At 39.3% G+C, this 21,184-nt stretch overlaps 1 protein-coding gene across 3 annotated transcripts; it reads left to right on the top strand.

Annotated features, from left to right (window-relative positions):
* Positions 1–1,550: 1,550 nt before the first annotated feature.
* LOC135482153 (cornifelin homolog A-like) lies at positions 1,551–15,917 on the top strand. 3 transcript variants are annotated; one of them, XM_064762009.1, is made up of 5 exons: positions 1,551–1,651; positions 6,111–6,189; positions 8,259–8,367; positions 8,903–9,042; positions 14,739–15,917. In XM_064762009.1, exons 2-5 carry the CDS (start codon positions 6,127–6,129, stop codon positions 14,838–14,840), a joined length of 414 nt encoding a protein of 137 aa, XP_064618079.1. In that variant the 5' UTR covers positions 1,551–1,651; positions 6,111–6,126; the 3' UTR covers positions 14,841–15,917. The 3 variants fall into 3 exon arrangements, with proteins under 3 accessions (XP_064618079.1, XP_064618077.1, XP_064618078.1); XM_064762007.1 differs by lacking the exon at positions 1,551–1,651 and adding an exon at positions 4,790–4,931; XM_064762008.1 differs by lacking the exon at positions 1,551–1,651 and adding an exon at positions 5,054–5,419.
* Positions 15,918–21,184: the final 5,267 nt, after the last annotated feature.

Raw genomic sequence — 21,184 nt, forward strand, 5'->3', positions numbered from 1 at the left:
ATGTTCTCTCCAATGTTCAGTTGAAGTGCCAGGAAGAGCTTCTTTGAAATCTTTCCGACTGATTTTGTAGAGCTCAACGTGGAGATCACACGCGCAGCACTTGTTATGTATCAGCTGTTTTATAGCATTTTGCATTCTCAGAATATGAGAATTCATACAATTTCAATTTCCAATCTCAGAGCACATCGTGTGTGTGTGACAAAGGCGTGCATCATCTGATAATTTGTAGGCCTATGTATGCATGCTTGAGGTTTATGTGGTACGTAACATTTTTTCATATGGCGATCAGGAATCAATTAAACAGCAGGGGAGTCCATGCTGCCAAAGTGCTGCCACCAGTGAACTATCATGCCGAAGACACCAGACACTCCATGCACTCAATCACATTATACACATGCCCACCCAGTCCGGTTTCCTTGCTCCAAGCTCTCAGTGCTGAGCCGGTCACCAGATAATTTGTTATAAAAGTTTTATTTGCAAAACATCTAGAGCATTTTTCTCTTTTCATATCACCAAGCTGTACTTCCAAATAATACTTTTCCTTTTCATCATTATCTAGGTTTTATAACCAAGCCCTTAACTGTATCTTTTTTCTCTTAGTTTTGTTTCTGTACTTTTAAGTCTTCTCAATAATTTCTTCGAATTATTCTGTTGCTGATTATTTCCCTTTCGGAAAATGTTGCAGTGAAATATCCTATTTCACATTTTATTAATTCCCATCCCAATTAATTCCCATTAATTCCGATAATAAATGATCATATACTATCCATCAACCAAGACGATATACGTGCTGCCTACCAAAGGTCTCATCTGTCTCCATGTAATCCAATGGAAATGAGATATCGAATAAAAAATGTCTCCATGCATCCACATTCCACATAGATCTGTTTTTCGGATTTTCCTCCTCACAGACTCAAGGGAGTCTAGCGAATCTTTTGTACACAATCTTCAACAAGTTGAGAATTTTAGAACTGTAATGAAGTCTCCACAACGACAATGATGTTTATCGTACTTTGGCTTTGTCCTTCCATGGCTTCTATATAGTCGATGTAAGTAACAGCATGGAAGACGACCACATGTAGGCCTAATCGCGTGAGTGGCATAGTTGTTAGGCTACAGGGTCCGCCTCGAAGTCGGGTTATATACCAAAGACTTTAAAAATGGTACTTGTTGCTGCCTTGCTAGGCGCTCAGCATTGAGAACTTAGAGCAAGGAAACATGACTGGCTGACCCGGTGTCAATATAATGTGACTGGGTGGGGTGTCATGTCAGGTGTCTTCGGCATGATACTTCAGTGACGGCAGCACTTTGGCGGCATGGGCTCGCCCTGTCACAAGAAGACACAGTATATGTACACACACGCCTAATGACTCCTCGTTGTTATATGACTGAAAAATTGTTAACTACAACGTTAAACCTCAGGCATACATATATACATACAGACGATCACATGTGCGTCTTGGGCATCGTCAAAGTGTTTTTGCACTGGAAGGGGCATAACTCTCAAAGGCAAATGCTGCACAGGGGCGTACTGTCTGCAAAATCTATATTATTGACCGTGTCCTGGCTTGGGTCTTAAGATGTCTTGATAGATGAATCGTCCATGAAAACTTGAAAACCTCTGGCTTTAACTAGACGAAAAATCTTCACAGTAAGTGCAAATAGCATAAGTGATGGCACTGTGGTGCATTTAATAAGAGCCATATGTTGTTAAGAGCCAAAGATGTGGTGGTCCAGTTTTTTGTTGAAGAATTGAATACTTATCTATACTTATGTTGACGTTCGTTTAGTTTTCATTTACAAATTATCATCTGAAACTTCAGAAAAATAACATGATCCCAGCGTCGAAAATGGTACCCAAAGGTCGATTCTCTTGTTGCCTTCAGTTTATGGTTTTAGCTGGGCTTTTGAACAAAGTTAGATAGGCTCCGTTCACGTCATCATGATGGTGTTGTTAAGATTTGAACAGTAAGAATTAATATTGGACTTCCATGCAGTATGTCCGACCAGGTTTATATGGTATTAGGTATGAAAAGTCATAGTGACGCTTACAAACCATAGCGTCACTTGTTTATAATTATATTTATTCTGTAGCGTCATTTTCTATTCAGACACATGTCTAGTAGAAAATGTACTACAGCGTCATGTACATAATAATCAAGAAACGTTCTAATCAGTTTGTATTCAATATGGTTTGCTGTAATGGCCGTGGTTGTGACGTGACAACTGGGTTCAAGCTTGTTAGGGCAGTAACCTGTTCTCAGTGTGGATGGGTAATGGGGGTCGTAGTAGGTGATTGGAGTTACTTTCTCAGTCAGTTATATAGGTTACGATCCAGGGACCGCCTTAGACCAGGAAGCTCTGAGGTTTCAAACGTTATAAACCCTTAAAAACAATATGTAAACATATGTGAACGCAATCTAATAATTGAAAACTTGTGTGAGCGAGGGCGAATCTCAAGCCCCTTTCGTCTGTTAATAAATAAATAAGTAAAAATAAACTTGAGATTATACTGGAAATTCTACTGCCGCGTCAAGTACACAATAATCAAGGAACGTTCTACCGGTAATAAGTTGGCATTGCATGTGGTTTACTGTAATGGCCATGGTTGTCAAGTCAAATTATGATGGCGATTTTTTACCGCGAACATGCATCGCGGCTTTAACAAAACCGCGACCTTCGTGTCTCCACGGAAGACACAGAGGGCGAGGAACGCTCAAAGGTCGCGGAAAGAGCAGTTCTGTGACCTTCACGTCAGCTGTGATGGCACGAAGGTCGCGGTTTTGTTTAAGGTCGCGATCTAGGTGGCCGCTATTAGCCACCATATCAAGTAGAAATTGTGTTCAAACATTAGATTGTCACGCCAATAGACATTCTTCAGAGTGTGTGTGCTTAAGAGATGGTGGGGAGAGAGGCAGGCGAAGGACTATCCCAGCCTATTACAAATAGCCCAGAATACAGGGGTTGCCTTGGGCCAGGAAGTTCTGAAATTACAGACGCCCAGGGGCTCGTTCTAAAAACGTTTTCACCACAAAAAATATATACATACAGATGTGAAGGGAATCAGATATCTGAAAATCAATGTTAAGTATGGTGAAACTCAAACCGTTTTCGTCTGAATGGGAGGGAGCTTTCCCACGACCGCCCTCCCCCCCCCCCCCCACTTTATCCAGTCTATATGGCAAAGGTGTCTTCTTAGCTCATGTGTTTATAAATTACTTCAGTACTAAATGTCGTCCGTGTTCTTTGTATAATTGGCGAATAAAGCTAAACTTTGTCGTAAATCATACTGCCGTATAGAATAATTTAGGGCTAACATTAGGAGTCTGACTAGACTGTTAAGGTTAGCCCTCGAATTGTGCTGTCCGCCTTCGGGCTTTATTAGTTTCCTCCCACCACAATGCTGGTCGCCATCCTATGGTTCATGTAGATTAAACTCTTGACTAATTGTCTGATGACAAAAGTTTGAAGAATGATGACAAATTTTACTTGTGATCAGATTTAAGCCTTGAGTTTCTGTGTTACGCGAACAGACGTTATTAATAGATAGACATTAGAGGGTATACGTCCAATTGCCTCTGTACATAAAAATTCAACTATATCCTTGGCTAACTGTCGATCGCATGCAGCATGATACAGTGGCCCGTTAGTGCCATGCGGAATTTTTAACAGTTTCTATTGATTTACAGGGATCAAGTGATCAAGGATCAAATGATCTAGTAAAAACTTAGCATTTGCAGCAAAGAACTTAAAATATGTGCAAAGGAAAATAAACGCAAAAACAAAAACATTTTACACACAATTGTTAATTTAGCAATAAACTGCGAAATACAGCGAAAAATGTTTTCTCCACAGTAGTAAAGGTTAAACATTTCGAAAATATAAGAGTATGCAAAAATGAACTGATCCTGAACGTAAATGTTTTCTCTGCTGTGTGAAGGTTTTGTCCACGAGTAAAGGTTTTCTCCAAGTTAACGTTTGGCACGCGGTGTAAAGTGGTTTTCACCTTTTCACCGCGGAGAAAACTTTTTGTGCTGTTTTTCGAAGTTTATTGCTTGAATTTATTAATTTTGTTTGAAATGTTTTTGCTTCTGTATTAATTTCCTTTTGCATATAGTTTGATCATGATTCTTTGTTTATAAATAATGATAAGTTTCATAACAAAATCATCTGAATCATTGTAGATCAGTAGAAAATTTCAAAAATTTCGAATGGCACTAACAGTCCACCGTAGCATGCATAGCGACTTTCTCGCAGAAAACTTTCTGGGTCGCTGAGTACCTTACTTTCAGCACTGTATTGCTCTGACCTTTGAAGGGCAAGCTGCACAAGAACTATAACCTTTGTGTGGACCTTAGTTATACCTGTTTCACATTAGGTATGGAGCTTTCGTAAACACTGCCGTCACTGTAGTTCACAGACTGTATATAGCAGATAACCGATATGACATATTGCTGACTGATGGGAAGGCTGATACCGCGACTTTCGTCACCCCGCGGAAGGTGCTGCTTTAACAAAACCCCGACCGTCGTGCCCCCACGGAACAAGGATAACGCGGTTCCTCTCCCTCCGCGTCTTTGGCGCGGCCACGAAGGTCGCCGACTTTTTTGTGTGTAATTAGAATATTGAGGAGTGAGGAATCAGAATGAAAACCTTTGAAGCATGGCCTGTACACATGCTTACTTTTTCTAGCACTCACTCATTCACAATAGGGCGTTGCCTATAATAAATGGCTTGTATTATCCCTCACCTAACCACCAATCAGAGGCCTCTGGTAGAAGAGCGCCGAGGTATGCAGAGGATGTGCAGACAGGCCCATCGCTGATCTCTATAGCTCGCAGATCACACTATAGATTATTACTGGATATCAAATCATTACCCACCACAAAGTCGTCAGATATTGCGTGAGAATCCTAGAGGCTAAATATCAGGTATGGTTGTTCCTGTCGTTTTTAGATTTTTATCTTGTTTATTTCACTCCCACCACCCCAGGAAAAATCATGAAAAGGTGTACTGGTGTACTCACGGGGACCATATGGTGGGAGGAAATCGGGCAGAGACCGGGGGTAATCCCACGATCGCTCTGTGTTCGCAGGTATATAGGGAAGTATTGTACAGTCCACCTCACCCCACTTAGAAAGGGTAGAGGAGCAAATCTCTGCACAAAATGCGGATAGGGTGTAATGAGCCGTTTCTCGTTATGTCGGGCCTCCGGGTACGTAAACGGAAATGTTAAGGCCTGGCAGCGACGGAAGGCGACGTTCGAGGAGTTCCAGCGTTTAGCGGCAAAATAGCTTCTAATTTCCTGTTAGAGAAACATTTATCGTTGTGTATACCCAGCGCCATAGCTGCCGTGGATGGATACCTTGGCCAATTTCTGACAAACCTTCTTGGTCTTACCGAATACAGTCAAAGGAAAGTAAGTAGATGTTATATGCTTCCGGACAAATTAAATCATGAATAAATGATGCGGTACATACATAATTTTCGATTCAGCCAGTAAGGCTTTTGAATACCCTTATATATTTCCGTGAAAGATGATTAATTCGAGGCTTTCATGGATATGTTACACCTGGATTCTTTGGCTGATGAACATCAGAAAGATATGGATACCTTTTCGCCAAGAAAGCACGGGCACTATCCCAACATGAAGCTATTGCTACGGGTAATATCCCAAGACGGAAACTTTGCCAACACTGTGCCATCGTAATACAGACGGAGACTGTCCCAAAATGTGTACTGGCTTAGAATAATATTATCCTTAGACGTGATGTGTCGAGGAGGTAGTTCTACACAGCACAGGAAATTGACAAGTTTGGGGATTGTCAAACCGTAATTCACTTGGAGTGAAGTTTTATACTCAAGGGTACAATTACATAGAAGCAAGTAAGGTAATACAAACGTTCCTGTCATCAACAGCTGAGACGTGTTACAGACCTGTCAACGTTATGGCGCACTATAGGAAAACTAGAGCCATTAGTGTTGGAGCCTTATTTTTGGCAACATTATGGCAAGGCCTGGAGTTAAAAACATCTGATATGTACACCTGTGTATAGAAACCATAAAAATGTGACACATTTTAATTTTAAGTTATATTCCTGTTTGTTCAGCATCGCCCCATTAGCAATGGAACAGACACCGCAATACGGTCAGCAGGCACAGCCCTATCAACAGGGCTACAACCATACCGTAAGTACACGCATAATACATACGGCTACATTTGGTCATTGGATGAACACGTATAACAACTTTGAGAATATAGTCTGTGTTCCACGTTAATATCGGATCGCTTACTCATTCGTGGGGTTATTCATGGAGGAATACATTGGTCTTTTTAAACCTGCATGATGTTTGAGTGAAAAAAAGACTTTCATTCATTTTGGTTCTATTTTGAACCATCTAGCATCAACGTACAGGGTAAAAAGGAGAACAGAGATGCGCAAATATCTCCGAGCAAAAGCATTTAGTCTTGTTGAAGAGGGTGTGGCAGTGTGTTATTTGATCTCGATAGGCCAATAGTACATTAGCTTCTTTCAGTGGGACACATCAGAACACGCAGAAGTATGTACGAATGACATACTTTCTACGTTTATATGAATAAAGAGGGCTAGAGTGTAATTCATGTATTCCTCTATTATTCTGATATAGCCCATCGACTGAAAAGGCGACCCTATCGAATCATCAGGTTTTTAGAGGTTTTACCAGTCGTCTTAAGTGTAAACGTATTAGCTATAGTTTGGCACGCTGCGTTCCGAAATTCTTTTCTTTCAATACATGCATGTGCATGAGTCATATGTTGTCAAGGAAATGAATGACATTTAACCGTTACAAACTTAAAATGCAAACAAGTTTCTTAACGGAAAGTAATCTATATCAATAGCTTTCTGACATTCGTTTCTTTTTGACGGCGACAAATGGTGAAGTCACTTGAGGAAGACAAGTTTGAGTACATAACTTAACCACACCTCTTACTGACTTGACTACGGTTCGTGCTTTAGCCTTTCACATCTCCATTGCTTTGGTCACTTACGTCAGAAATCCACAGGGAAACGACCTTATCTAATGTAAATAAAAACCACTTTCGTAACACGCTGTACTGATAATTATTCTACCCGCATTATTCTCTATAAATTTTATTGTTTACACTACTTTTTTTATGGAATTACGTTCTCTACTGACTATAATATGAATCTTACTTACAAAGTAAGAAAATAAATAACCAAGACAGAGTGGAAATACTTTCGTCCCTGTAAGCAGTACTTTAGGTTTAAAACCTCCGATATTGAATGCATCTGCCATGTTCTCCCAGGAAAAGGCGTTCAGTTTCCAACAGTCACTGCGCGCATAACATCTTCCGTTAAAATAGCTCTTTTAAATCTAGCGAATATAGCACAACTATAGGGCTCGTCTTAACAGTCCAGCCTTACCAACTCGATATGCTTGCACCAAGCGGGAAGGCGAGACCGCACCGAAGGGCTCGCAGCGTTCCATTAAAGTTATACTCTACATTATTGTTCCTACATGTATTTTTAGTAAAGCCCATATATTGTTTGGTCGTTGGCCTACCTTGTTAGAAAGAAACCCGAAAACAAACGAAAACTACTACTCGACGTTTTCCTCCGATCTTCGCGAGTTTAAAGGATAGCGAGTTGATAAGGCTAGACTGTTATGGCCAGTCCTAGAACTGTGCTCTGCATACTGAGAGGTAGTCTGCCTTGATAGGTTTTCTTCTCTCAGTTATTGACTATCTTTTTTCTGATTTGTGGACAGATTTGTAAGTATCAATGATCACTTGATGTATGATTGTCTCTCCAGCTCCTACCTGTATTCCGAATGAAATGCAATGTCTTTCAACGTTTCCGGGGCAAAATGTATGAAGGAAGCCTTATTCTGTGTAAGAGTAAATCTTCAAAACTATTTCCCTGTGAGTTCGAGTCCAGCTCAAGCTGGTTTTCTCAACGGCCGAACGAGAGAACGTCTGACAGCAACCTGCGGATGGTGGTTGGATTCTTCCGGGGTCTGTCCGATCCCCCCCCCCCCCACCTCCCCCACACAATGCTGGCCGCCGTTGTATAAGTGAAAAAATCTTGATAAAATAAGAAATTCAAGTAAATAAATAAGTCAAAACTCTGTCTCCGATGAATACCTAATGTATTATTTAAATAGGACTTCCATGAATTTGGATGCTGTTTTGAAACGCAAAACATAAACGTTTCTGCTAAAGTTTCTTCTCTACCTATACTGTTAAATTTCTGTAGAGTCAGACGACGGTGATAGTCCAACAGCCCCAAGGCGCAGGCCCGCGTTTTAAGAATGTGCGAGCTTGGAGCTCCCCTGTGTGTGGATGTTTTGAGGACATAACAAGCTGTACGTATTATTCCATACACGTCTGCTATGTACATATAACTGTTTTGTAACCCTTAAAGGTAAGTGGGTAAAGTCTTGAGTATATCGTTAAACAACAACCAGTCAGTTCCATTTAAATATTTTCTTTCAGGGACGTAAATTACAATGTGGATGGATCATGTCACGAGAACAAGCAATAGTTGTATCAAATGTAATAGTAATTCTGGTGCCGTTAATAGGTGTCCTGTAGCCGGTCGTGTCCCAGTGGTTAAATGATGCACCAGGTGCGGCTTGACACCCATCCTTGACACTATTCGTGAGGCCCTGGTGAGAGCAATTATAAGCGGACGCAACAGTTCAGCGCCCTTTAAAAGCCTCTGGTCTTACAATGTGCAGTGATCCAGTGGTTTACCCCGGGCATTCCAATTTCCTTCACCCTTCAAACTCACTGTACCATTATATAGGTCAAAAATTCTTGAGTGTGACGTTTACTAACAACCAAAGGAAATAAGTATGTGAGCCTAGATGAAAGGAGTTTTAATTGGGTCGGCTACAGGTCTTCTCGGCTGGTTCTGCCTACCATGTTACGAGTGTCATTTGTCAATGAGGATGGGTGAGTCCTGCTGTGTCCCAGTCTGTGTCCCCGGCGCTATGATTGCACTGAGGGCCAAACTCAGAGGAGAACAAGGCATACAGGTGAGTTTTGAATTAAAACTAGATCCAGTTACTCGTGCTGATTCACTTTTCTATACAGATATAACTATACAGAAATCTGAAGTGGCATTTCTCTCATATACTTCACACACTGCCCAACTTATACACACATCTGGCGTGATATTCCTATTATGTACTTTTCATACTGTGTAACCATACTTACTGTCTAACACAGTATAGAGACGCCTGGCGTGACATATGTTATATGCTTGCCCTATTGCCTAACTAAATATACAGATATCTAACGAGAAGTTTCCGTTATATACTTCTGTTATATCCTGCCTAACATATTATATACATCTGGCTGTTTGTGCTATATACTTCTCATACTTTGGAACTAAAAACACATCTGAGGTCACGTTTGTATACTTCTCATACTGCCTACCTATGCATATATCTGGCGTGACATTTTTCTGAGATGACATATGCTTGGTGAGGAGCGATAATTAGTGAACGACTGTATTAACAAAAAAACAAATTTACTTGGAAAAAAACACACAGAAGTGTAACACTATGAACACGTAAGTTAACTATACAATGGTGTGAATAATATTTCGTGTGACACCTTCTGTCTCGTAGATTGTATGACTAATGTGGATTAAATATTAATAATTAAGAAATCTTATAACCTGGATTTGAATAAAGACGTGATATTGATTACTTTGGAGCTTGGGGGAAGTCTATTCCACTCCCTTGGGGATGATGATCTAATTGAATGTGTTGATAGATTTTAAGTTAGGAAAGGCACATGGAGATTAAAGAATAGGATCTGGCTGGGTAATTGTGAACATCAGATTGTCTTTTGAACAGCTGTATAAATTTGTGAGAAAGAGAGAGTGATTGGTGAATGAATTTATGTGCCAGTAGCAAGGATCCAGTTTTTGTTAGAAAGTGATGAGGCGGATGATGCGTTTCGGAGGAATTACTCAGAGATGGAGATTACCCCATAAAACATTTGCATAAGAAAGATAAGAGAATATTAAAGAGAAATACAAAATACGTAGTGTTTTGTTGTTGTTGTTAACATTCGCTCGAATGTCTTTGATGCTGCCAATATTTCTAGATACTTTCTTACTAATAAAGTTAATGTGAGATGTCCAAGATAACACTGAATTAAAATAAACTCACACGAACATATGTTCTTGCAGGCTGGCTATTTCAACGCCATGCAAATATAACGGTGGCGGAAGTGCCTTATTTTTGGATACATTTATATGCATGCATTTTGTTTCATTAATATTAGGGACACGCGGTTAGCTGTCATCCAATCGAATATTTTTTTATGCAACTCTACAGATATAGTGGATACAGCCTCGGCGGTTGTAGGCGCATAAGTGCAGACACTGGTATCATCAGCAAATAATGTAAAGTCCAGAATATCTGATGATGGTGTGATATCATTAATGTACAATAAAAATAATATAGGACCGAGAATGGAGCCCTGGGGAACATCACAATCTACCTTACGGTCTTTTGACATATTTTCTTCAAAGTGAACTGACTGGGATCGCCCAGATTGTCAGGTCTCGAACCATTGAGCCCTGCTAGCTCGAAACCCAAAGTGTTTGAGTTTTTGTAGAGAGATTTTGTGGTTGACAGTGTCAAAAGCTTTTGACAGGTCAAGGAAAGACACGACAGAATGTTGTTTTGGCGTCTTTGGCAGGTACGAGGTAGTTGTATGGAGTAGGTAGTAGAGTGCCCAGTTCTAAAACCAAATTGGTTGGGCGAAATGATGTCAATGGCTGTCGAAAATCATTTGTCATGTTTACAACTATTTTTTTTCCATTATTTTGCTCAGACTAGTAAAGTTTGTTCTTCTCGAATATAGACTGTAAAATACCTCGTGTGACCCAAGGTTTGCGAGTATGTTTCAATTGGCTGTCTCTGGTCACAAGAGAAAAGCATGTCTTAAACTATTGATAACTTCCGAGTAAAACAGGATAAAGCATCATTAACACTATCCGATGATACAACGTCATGCCAGTCTATATTCTGAACATTTTCTTTAAACAGATTGACTTGTTCTGGAGTCTTTTTTCGAAAAGAGTAAGTTGATGTTTCTTTCGAAAAATCATTAGTCGAGAAGATATTGAATATAGGGAAGTGGTCAGATATATCTGTTAAAAATTATACCGGAGAAATTGCGTTGAGCACGCAAGTTTGTGAAGATGTTATCTATAAGGGTAGCAGAGCGAGAATACACTCGAGTAGGTTTTGTAATGGAAGGGAAAAGGTAATCATACTTCATTGGTTCAAAAAAATCTTTTGATGGTAAATGGCTATCACACTTGAATAAGTCTATATAGAAGTCACCTAAGATGATACATTTTTTGTTTGCGGGTATATTACGAAGGGATGTAGCTTTGTTTTCATTAAAAAGACACACGTTTTTGCCTGGAGGGCGATCAATAATTCCAACAACACAGACATCTGATGGAGTAGCGATCTCCACAAATAAAGACTCATATCCACAATCTTCATCGAAAAAAGAAAGATCATCGCGTATCTTGCAAGACTAAAAAGAGCTATTAACATAGAGTGTAACACCTCCTCCCTTCCGTTTATCTCTGGAGGCAGAATATAAAGTGTAGCCTGGCATGGAATATAAGCGTTCGGTTAACGGGCTGAGCCACCTTTCCGAAAATCCAAGGGAAATGAAATGTTGAAAACTGATTTTGATTGTCATAATCGAGGGTTTCTAGGTGTTGAATGAAACTTTTAGGGCTGTAGTAGTTGGACAGGTGAGAGTCTAAATTACCCCAGTAGGCAATTTCATGCTCATTGTCATCAGTATGTGTTTTAGATACCTCAAAGTCATTCAGTTCAATTAGACTGAAGCACATGTGGTCAATAATATCAAGATTATATGTTGGGACGGTGGACGAGGTAATGGTAGGTGGGAGAATGTATTTTGAGGTGGAACAGATATAGAAGAGTCTGTGTCATTATCCATGTGTAGATGAGTAATATGTGAATGATTCTGTAGAATTATTCCACATAAAAAAGCCAGGGTGAGGATTAATTATGGGTGTAAGGTACACACACAAAATTAATACATTTGAAAAAATACATAACGAATACAAAGAAAGTGAGAAGCCGATTTTTAAAAGAGAACAATATTTACACAAAAAACTAAAATTAACCATACGGTTGTGTAGTATTTTCTAAAAGTCACACGACAAGGTAAGTAGATGTAATTAGCATGATATGTCGACATAGAATCGAATGCATATAGTCTGTGCACTGTGGGTGGATATAATGATAAGCGTGCACGCACCGTGGCTACGACGCGGGGGTCACGAGCAGTGTCATGACACAATTCCTAAAGGGTCACGCCGTTTTTCACTGTACAGAGTCTTTCAGTAAGAACTTGTGGAATAACTACGAAAGCAGCGTGCATGCAAACTAGTTTTAGGAAAGTATGGTGTGCTGTACTGAGGGAGCTACCGACAGCTACCCTATACCACCAGGCAATGCAACAGACTTTCATGGGTACTCATACACTTGCTTACATCAGAGTAGTTCTGAATGTATGTACATCTATTACATAAACATATACAGTGTATATACAGTTAAGATAAAATATACAGAGAAAATATAGCGTTTGAGGCAAGTGTTAAAATTAAAACATGGTATATACATGTAAGATGCAGCTGTGCGTTATCCAATATATGCTGATTAACATGCAGCTGCACATTGACCAAAGTTACCAACTGGGAAACGTGGGGAGGGGCCATATGTTTGGATACTCATGTCACCATTCTTTTATATACTTCTCTTACTTCTAACCTATACAGACATCTGGCTCGATGTTCCTGTTTTATACACTTCTCCCATATTCTAACTATACACGTGCACATCCAAGGTGTCGTTTCTATTATATATTCTTCCCACACACTGTCTAAGTATACAGACATGTTTTTTGAGGTTTTTGTTATGTATACTTTTTTACAGTGTAATTATAAGGACGTATATGATGCTTATTCTATGTACTTCTCACACTGTTTAACTACCTCCACAGATATCTGATGTGACGTCTGTGTTATAAACTCTGTCAAAAAAGAAACGCAACCCCTGTCCTCGGATAACAAAAATTCGTTCGAATAAAGTTATTGCTTCCAAACTAAATTTTAGCCAAATGTAATGAAATTATACACGTTTTTAATGAAGATTACCATCCAAACAACTGCCTTTTCTCTCCTAAGTGTATTTTATTGCTTATTACGTCACAACGCATGGACTGACCCTGTTGACGTCGCACACAGAACCATTCACATGCAAATCATCTCAGTGGCAGTTATAGTGTGGGGGTGTATAAAAGCCCATGTGCTTTCGTATTTTATTCATTCATTCGTCGACGAAAGGCAGTCGGTAAAATGCCGCGACTGAGTGCTGCCGACCGAAATATCGCCATTGGTTGTCTTCAAGCCGGAGAAAGTTTTGGTACTATTGCACGACACCTAAATGTTCACAAAACAACGATATCCCGACTTTGGAGCAGTTACAACAACTTTAATTCGACCAACGATCGCCCGAGAAGTGGAAGGCCAAGAATCACGACCCCGCTTCAAGATCGGTACATCCGGGTCCTTCACCTGCGTAATCGGCATGCCCTACCAACGGTGACTGCCACATAAATACCAGGTTTGAGGAGAGTGTCGGCTCAAACGGTTAGGAACTGCCTGAAAGAAACGGGTTTACGTGCCTGTAGACCCGATTATTGACCGACAGACACAGCTTTTTCAACAGGACAACGCCAGGCCTCATACTGCACATGCAACAATGAATTTTCTGCAGGATTCCAACGTCAATGTCTTGCCGTGACCCTCTAAATCACCAGACCTCAACCCTATTGAACACCTGTGGGATACTCTGGATCGACACGTGCGTCAACGTCAGCCACCGCCACAGACGCTTCAACAGCTCGCCGTTGCGTTACAGGAGGAGTGGAGGGCCATTCCCCAGGAGAGAATTTGGCGTCTTATCCGTTCTTGTCCAAGGAGATGCCGTGCAGTGATTGCAGCTCGTGGTGGTCATACGAGATACTGAGAAAGAGGCCCCCTGGTGAGCAACTGGTGTCTGTGAGATGACTTTTGAAAAGACAGTTTTAAACATGACCATCTTGATTTATTATTCTGCCAAATTTCTGACTTCTGTCTTCAATAAGAAAAAAGTTGTGCCGTCCTAAAACTAAATATTAAAATCTCTAAAATACGGGGGTTGCGTTTCTTTTTTGACAGAGTTTATATTTCTGATATCGCCTTGCTATACAGATGTGCGACGAATCGTTTCTGTAATATTCTGTTACATGCTTCTCATCCTGTCTATCTATCTCTACATACATCTGGTGTGACGTCTCTGTTATATACTTCCCATAACGCCCAGCTTTACAGACATCTAACGTTATGTTTCTGTACTATACTTTTCATACTGCCTGCCAACAAGCCCAAGACAGCTTTGTTATCTACTTAACTGACTATATACAACTATATATTCTTCTCATACAGTTTTGTTACAGTAACTATACGTGGATTCGGCATGACGTTTCTGTTAAGTGCTTCTCACACTGTACAAACATCTGACGTGACACGTAAGTTCTGACGACGAAAAATACATCGTAAAACACAAATCGAATATGTAAGAAGTTTTGTTTTATTGCGGGTTTCTATAATTTACAGGGCTCTGTGTGTGACGACTGTATCACCATGTCCTGTTGCGGACCGTGTGCCACATGTCAACTGGCCAGAGAGCTTAACTACATAGAACAGGCAGGCCTCTAAACTAACGCATCTCTTCCCAGATGCATTTTCAGAATGGATCAAGGAAAATGCTGTCAAAGTTTGGCTTAAAGATTCCTACACAATTATTTACGCATTAGCTGCTTTGAATATTATTCCCTCCTGTAACAAGTTCAAGAGGCCGAATATTACGGAATAGTTAAAGTGACATGGTTACAAAAAAAAATGTAAACAGAAAAAAAAAAAATAACAACACAACTTTTAAAGTTTCAGTTTTTTTTAAATAAGTCGTTCGCTTATAAAAATCTGGTGCGCACGACTTAATAAATCAAGATATCAAGATAGAACGAGATAAATGACCGACAAAAATGCACAATTATGTCGTCCTCACGAGATCTTTGTTGTTGATCTTTGGTAAGTCGTGCGCACATAATTGCGCATTTTTGTTGGTCAATTAAAAAAAACAACATAACTGACACTTTGAATGTTGTGTGTGTGTTTTTTTTCTATTTTTTTCCCCAACCATTTCACATTTAGGGCTCAGTACAATATATTGTTATATAGCAACTCTTAATTAAATATATTACCTCTGTTGACATAAGAACAGTATACCTAAATGTAAATGTTTCTGACGACGTCAAACAATTCATTAGTCACCAGTCCAAACCTGTGTATGACTATAGTTCTTGCACTGTACTGTTATTGCTGAGCGTCATATCGAGAAGTCACAGTCAGTGTTTTGTAAATCTTGACTATACCGCGGACAAGGGATAGATTGTGTGCTGTATATTTCTATGGACGTGTTCAACAATTATGGCTTCCCTGCTGGTGCCTCTTTGAAATACTTTCGTTGAAGTTCTAGGTTGTATTTTCATCCAACGGTTATCACAGGTTGTCATGGATATCAACAATGGAAATAACACAGATTTGTTGGGATGTTGTGTGAATAATAAACTTTCAAACAGTTGTTAATATGTGCTGCAGCATGCAGTCAGAAGTCTATTTTTACATATACCGAAACTCCATATTTTGAAATGCTAAATAAACGCATGCCATATACTGCATGCTTTAAAATCTTTTGCATGCGTTCGTTTTCATTCTTTACAGAACTATCATGTAAATGAGTATGGATATTGTGACGAATCTACTGCCAAAAATTGAACTGTTTCATTTGCCATTTCCTTTTTCCTTTTTTGTAGTTTAATGTAATACCGAACGAAGAGAGGCCTATAGATATAGTGTAAGTTAAATCCATTTACCCGTAGTATTCGTGAGAAACGGTGAATATGGCCGCCGAACTTCGGGTTTTTTATGATAGCCGCCATGTTGAATGCATTATGGAAAAAATATCAGGAATTCCACCGACCCAGCATTAGATTTTCACTGTCTTATGACACACAATCATGAATATTTTGAAAAGCGTTTTTTCTTCTCTGTAACTCTAACCGTGAGAAGACGTGACGGCGTTAAGCGCCGACGTGTCCTAGCAATCACTCGCAAATCCGCGATCGGCTCATAATGCTGATTGCTATAGCTTCAACAGACTTTCAGTTTCACATGACTTAGGCCTAGTTCAAAGTAATTTCATGTTTTTTTTTTTTTTGGGGCATGAAACTTGACACTTGCCAGATAACTATTAGTCAAAAACATTGTTTTTTGATTTGCTAAGGTAAAAACAGCACACACCATAAATAGGCTGTTCATCTCATAGCCATGTATATTTTATTTAGGTGCATGCAAGTAAAGGACACCAATCTATCGCACCCACCGCACCGCGACCACATGTCCCTACTCGATTTAGAATCGATTTATTATAGCCATGAAGGCTTCCATGGAATATACTCTTCGGTGAGCGGATTGGGAAGATGGCGGTAAGTTACGGAAGAGTGTGTGCCATGGAAGCCTTCATAGATGTGACAAATGGACATAATAAATATATTTTAAAGCGAGTACGGACATATATTGGCGGAGCGGTGGTCGAGGAAAGCAGGTCTTTTGGTTAGTGTCTTTTTATTTCCACGAGTTCGATAACAGACAATCGACCTGAACCTTCGCTGAGTACGAAATTAACACTGTTAGCGTCGAGACTCCAACGACGCTAGGCCAATATAGTAAAACGAGTTGGAGCCTTTCGGGGCTAGGGACTGGTTGGCCGGGTGTCAGTATACGCTCTAATGTTACTTGGTGGGGTGTCACGTCTGGTGTCTTCAGTATGATACTTCAGTGTCGACAGCACTTTGTATATCTACACACATTTAATGACTCCTCGTCGTCATGTGATTAAAAATTGTTATGTACGACTTAAAGCCGCAAGCATACACACATACATATACGTCAGAATATCCTATATCCACTGTCAGCCAGTCCTTGCTGCTTCTGCATTCCATAAATGAGGAACCTGAGAGCAAATCGACATCCACTTTCAGCGAAATGTAACAGAGTAGTGAATTCAGGGGTTTTTTTTCTTTCTTCTTTTCCCTGAGACAGAAAGATTTCCTTATTCACTCATCCTCTATGACCAGGTATTTAAATACTTTCTACAACCGCTTCAGCTTTCACAAATATTGATGTTCTGGATAAACGTGATCTTGAAAAACCTAATTTACCAGTTTCTATTTCATGGTCATGGTTCATAGAGGTTAACTCCATTAAGTGTTCATATACTGCACTAGCAACGCCCTTAAGTGTTTTCTGTCGGACAATATTGACATACAGTTACAGTAAAGCTCTCTCCCCGGCACTAACAGTAATTTCAAAACACACATTTAAATAAATGATTTACAGAAACTTTACATTTTGAACCGGAAGCAATCGTTCAAACCTTGTGAAAAATTAACTTACAATGAGAAGAAAATGGAAGTTAAACATCAGACAAAGTGTCCATCGCTCAAAAATCTAAAATTTATCAGCACCGAACGCTTTTGAGTTTGACTCCCTTATGACACACATTCATCGTTAATCATTTGAGGAGCGTTTTCTTTCACTACCTAGCCGTAGCTGGTGTAGGCTAAGAAGCGACGTTATTCATTATAGAGGTATCCTGGCGATCACACGTATATCAGCGGTCGGCTCCGTCTGTATGGCATCTTCAACGGGCTTTCAGTCTCACGTGACTTTGTCGAAAGTAAATTGCTGTTTTCAGAATGGAAAGTTTTACTTGATTCATGCCAAATACTTTTTACGGGAAAACAGCACACATTATATGGTACTTTTGGAAACGTCTGATCTCGGGACTTGGCGGCCCTGTTAGAATTTATGCAAAACGGAAAAAATCTTGTTCTCCAAAAAGGCTGATACTATTGAGTTGACATTGAAACAGCAGTTGCACAAAGCCTAACCATGTTCGATTTGTTCATGAGGACTCCCTCGGTTGAGAATTGTCAAAAATCGCCATTGGGTAAAGGTGTCATGTGACCAAAATGAAAAACTTGTTTCTTGCCAGTAATTTCTACACTGTTTAAAATCTTACAGTGGTAAAAAGTCCATCGGATGCAGATTTTTTGCGAATATGCAGTTTTTGCAAAACCAAAAGTGACATCCTCGAAAACGGAAGTGGACATTTCTTCTTAAGAAATGAAGTAAGTGTGTAAGCAAATCAGGTTTTAGCTGATACAGCAGAAGCGATGTTACAAATTTATTTGGACATATTGTAACGAAGTTTTTAATAAATAGTGTAGAGAATGAAAATGACTTAAGTCTGCAGATTTTTCCTTTTTTTTACAAATCTTTGAAACTTAAATGGTTACAAAGAGACATTTCAAGAAAAGTAGTTTTTTGATATTTATCCCTACCTACATTTGTAATAAATTATACTTTGCTCTGTAAAAACTGAGAATACGTATACCAGATTGTTACAAAGATATACTAAAGTACTGGAAAGAAATCTTCGAAGAAAGAGCAAGCTTTTCGCAACAAATAATTTGGAATAATGGCTTTATTTTTTCTACAGACAAATCAACACATTTCCCATACTGGCATCGCACTGGAATGCTATTTGTTAAAGATATAATTGACGTTAACAATATTATTATGGAGTTGAATTCTGTTTGTTACAAGTTTGGCGTTCCACTTGACGATGACAACTATATACCTATATATATGAAAAGTATTGAAAACGGCTTTGTTGAGATCAAAGACACTCAAAACTTCCACTAACTTGGGAACAACGACAACTGCACGTACAACACACACATAAGATCTCCCAGAGGTTCAAGGAGTATCAATATCCAGCCCCTAGATTCAATATTTTATAATACCTTTATTAAAAAAATGCCATTGAACCTGCCATTAATAATCACCTAGAATCCTTAACTTCTAGAACTGCCAAGCACGTTTGGATGTACCATATTTTTTGAAAGCGATAATAAATTGATATTTTTACAGTTTAGAATAGTGCATTCGATATTGCCATGTAATAAGTACTTATGCCAAATTAGAGTACTGGACAATCCAGTGTATAATCTATATGATGCAATAGATACTATATGTCACAATATCTGTGAATGCCCAGGCAAATCAGATTCTTTTCAGTAAATGAGTTGGGAGATGTGAATTTAAATAATTTTCATATAATATATGCATATTTTGGTGATTGTAAAAACATAACTCGACGAGTGAGTAAGTCAGTGAATTTGAATATTTGTCGTTTTCCAAGCCAAAACACGGATGATGCACGCCACACTGTAAAATGACAAAAGAAACTACTTTATATAGCTATAACAAATAAAATCAAAATCTTCTCCAGATCACTAAGAACTTTGCAGAAACTTCTGTCGGGGACAAAATATAGTTTTTAAAGTGTACTGAAAATGCCGAAAAGACTAAGTTTTACATACATTTGAGTCCTAGCAACGTGATACCGTGCGCATCTTAAAACAAAACACTGTTCAGTTTAATCCACATCACTGACATCACATCTTTTAGTAGGATATTTATTGATTCTGCAAAGGTGGCAGTCTAACGGTAAAACACCCGACATCAATCTAACAAACAAAACATCACATCGTTGTGGATCTAAACACTACCCATTTAATTTATACTCCAGTTCACTTTGTCAATTTCAGATCCTATTTCCAAAATGTTGCCACAATGTAACAACACAGCCGAAAAAAGTTTGAATTTGGATTTGTGACTAATAAGCTATGATATATTCTTTGTCGGATACATGTTGTTGCCTCCTCTGGTTAATGCCGGATACATGCTGTTGCCTCCTCTGGTTAATGCCGGATACATGCTGTTGTCTCCTCTGGTAAATGCCGGATACATGCTGTTGCCTCCTCTGGTAAAAGTCGGATACATGCTGTTTCCTCCTCTGGTAAATGCCGGATACATGCTGTTTCCTTCTCTGGTAAATGCCGGATACATGCTGTTGTCTCCTCTGGTAAATGCCGGATACATGCTGTTGCCTCCTCTGGTAAAAGTCGGATACATGCTGTTTCCTCCTCTGGTAAATGCCGGATACATGCTGTTTCCTTCTCTGATAAATGTCGGATACATGCTGTTGCCTCCTCTGATAAATGTCGGATACATGCTGTTGCCTCCTCTGATAAATGTCGGATACATGCTGTTGCCTCCTCTGATAAATGTCGGATACATGCTGTTGCCTCCTCTGATAAATGTTGGATACATGCTGTTGCCTCCTCTGATAAATGGGCTTTTCAATATAGCATTCAGAAATTTTCGTGTGTGGAATTTCTGTCCACAAATTCAAGTATAAAATATTCTCATGGGCCACAAATTATATCGCCTGGACTTCATGTTGTAACCGCTTTTGTACTTTGGATCATAATGAGGACTTAATGGCTATATGTATATTGCTCCTAAAACCCTGTAGCTATGTATATTGTTTTGTGTTCCATCACTTGGCACTTCATTACTAAGTCATTCTTAATTCACAAAGCAGAAATGTATAACACTCAACATTTAGAGATATATTCTTCTGTATGTGTGTAGAAGTGCAATTTGGTGCACGAGTTATTTGTAAATTTACGATTCTAAATTTTGCCCTGGAGTTAACATTACCGATACATTATTACGTCAAGCTGATTTGAAGGGAATTGTTTTCTCAGCAGATGATACATATATGACAGCCTCTCCATTGGCCATTTCCAAGTGGCATTATAAGGGGTCTTAAAAAAAGCAAAAAAAAAACAAAAAAAAAAAACACGTCAACAACAGAACAAAAAATCATTGCAATAAAATTCAGATTGTGGCTGTCCTGTGTTTTGTTGGAGAAATGAAAAGGCGGACCAGTCTACACTTTTACAGACGTGGTTATAGTTTTTCGTTTATAAATAATCATCTGGGGCCTCCGCGGCTCAGTTGGTTAGCGCGCTAGCGCAGCGTAGTGACCCGTAATACTAATCAAGGAATGCTCTAATAAGCTG

The sequence above is a fragment of the Liolophura sinensis genome, chromosome 1 (assembly GCF_032854445.1).
Source record: "Liolophura sinensis isolate JHLJ2023 chromosome 1, CUHK_Ljap_v2, whole genome shotgun sequence".
Taxonomy (NCBI): domain Eukaryota; kingdom Metazoa; phylum Mollusca; class Polyplacophora; order Chitonida; family Chitonidae; genus Liolophura; species Liolophura sinensis.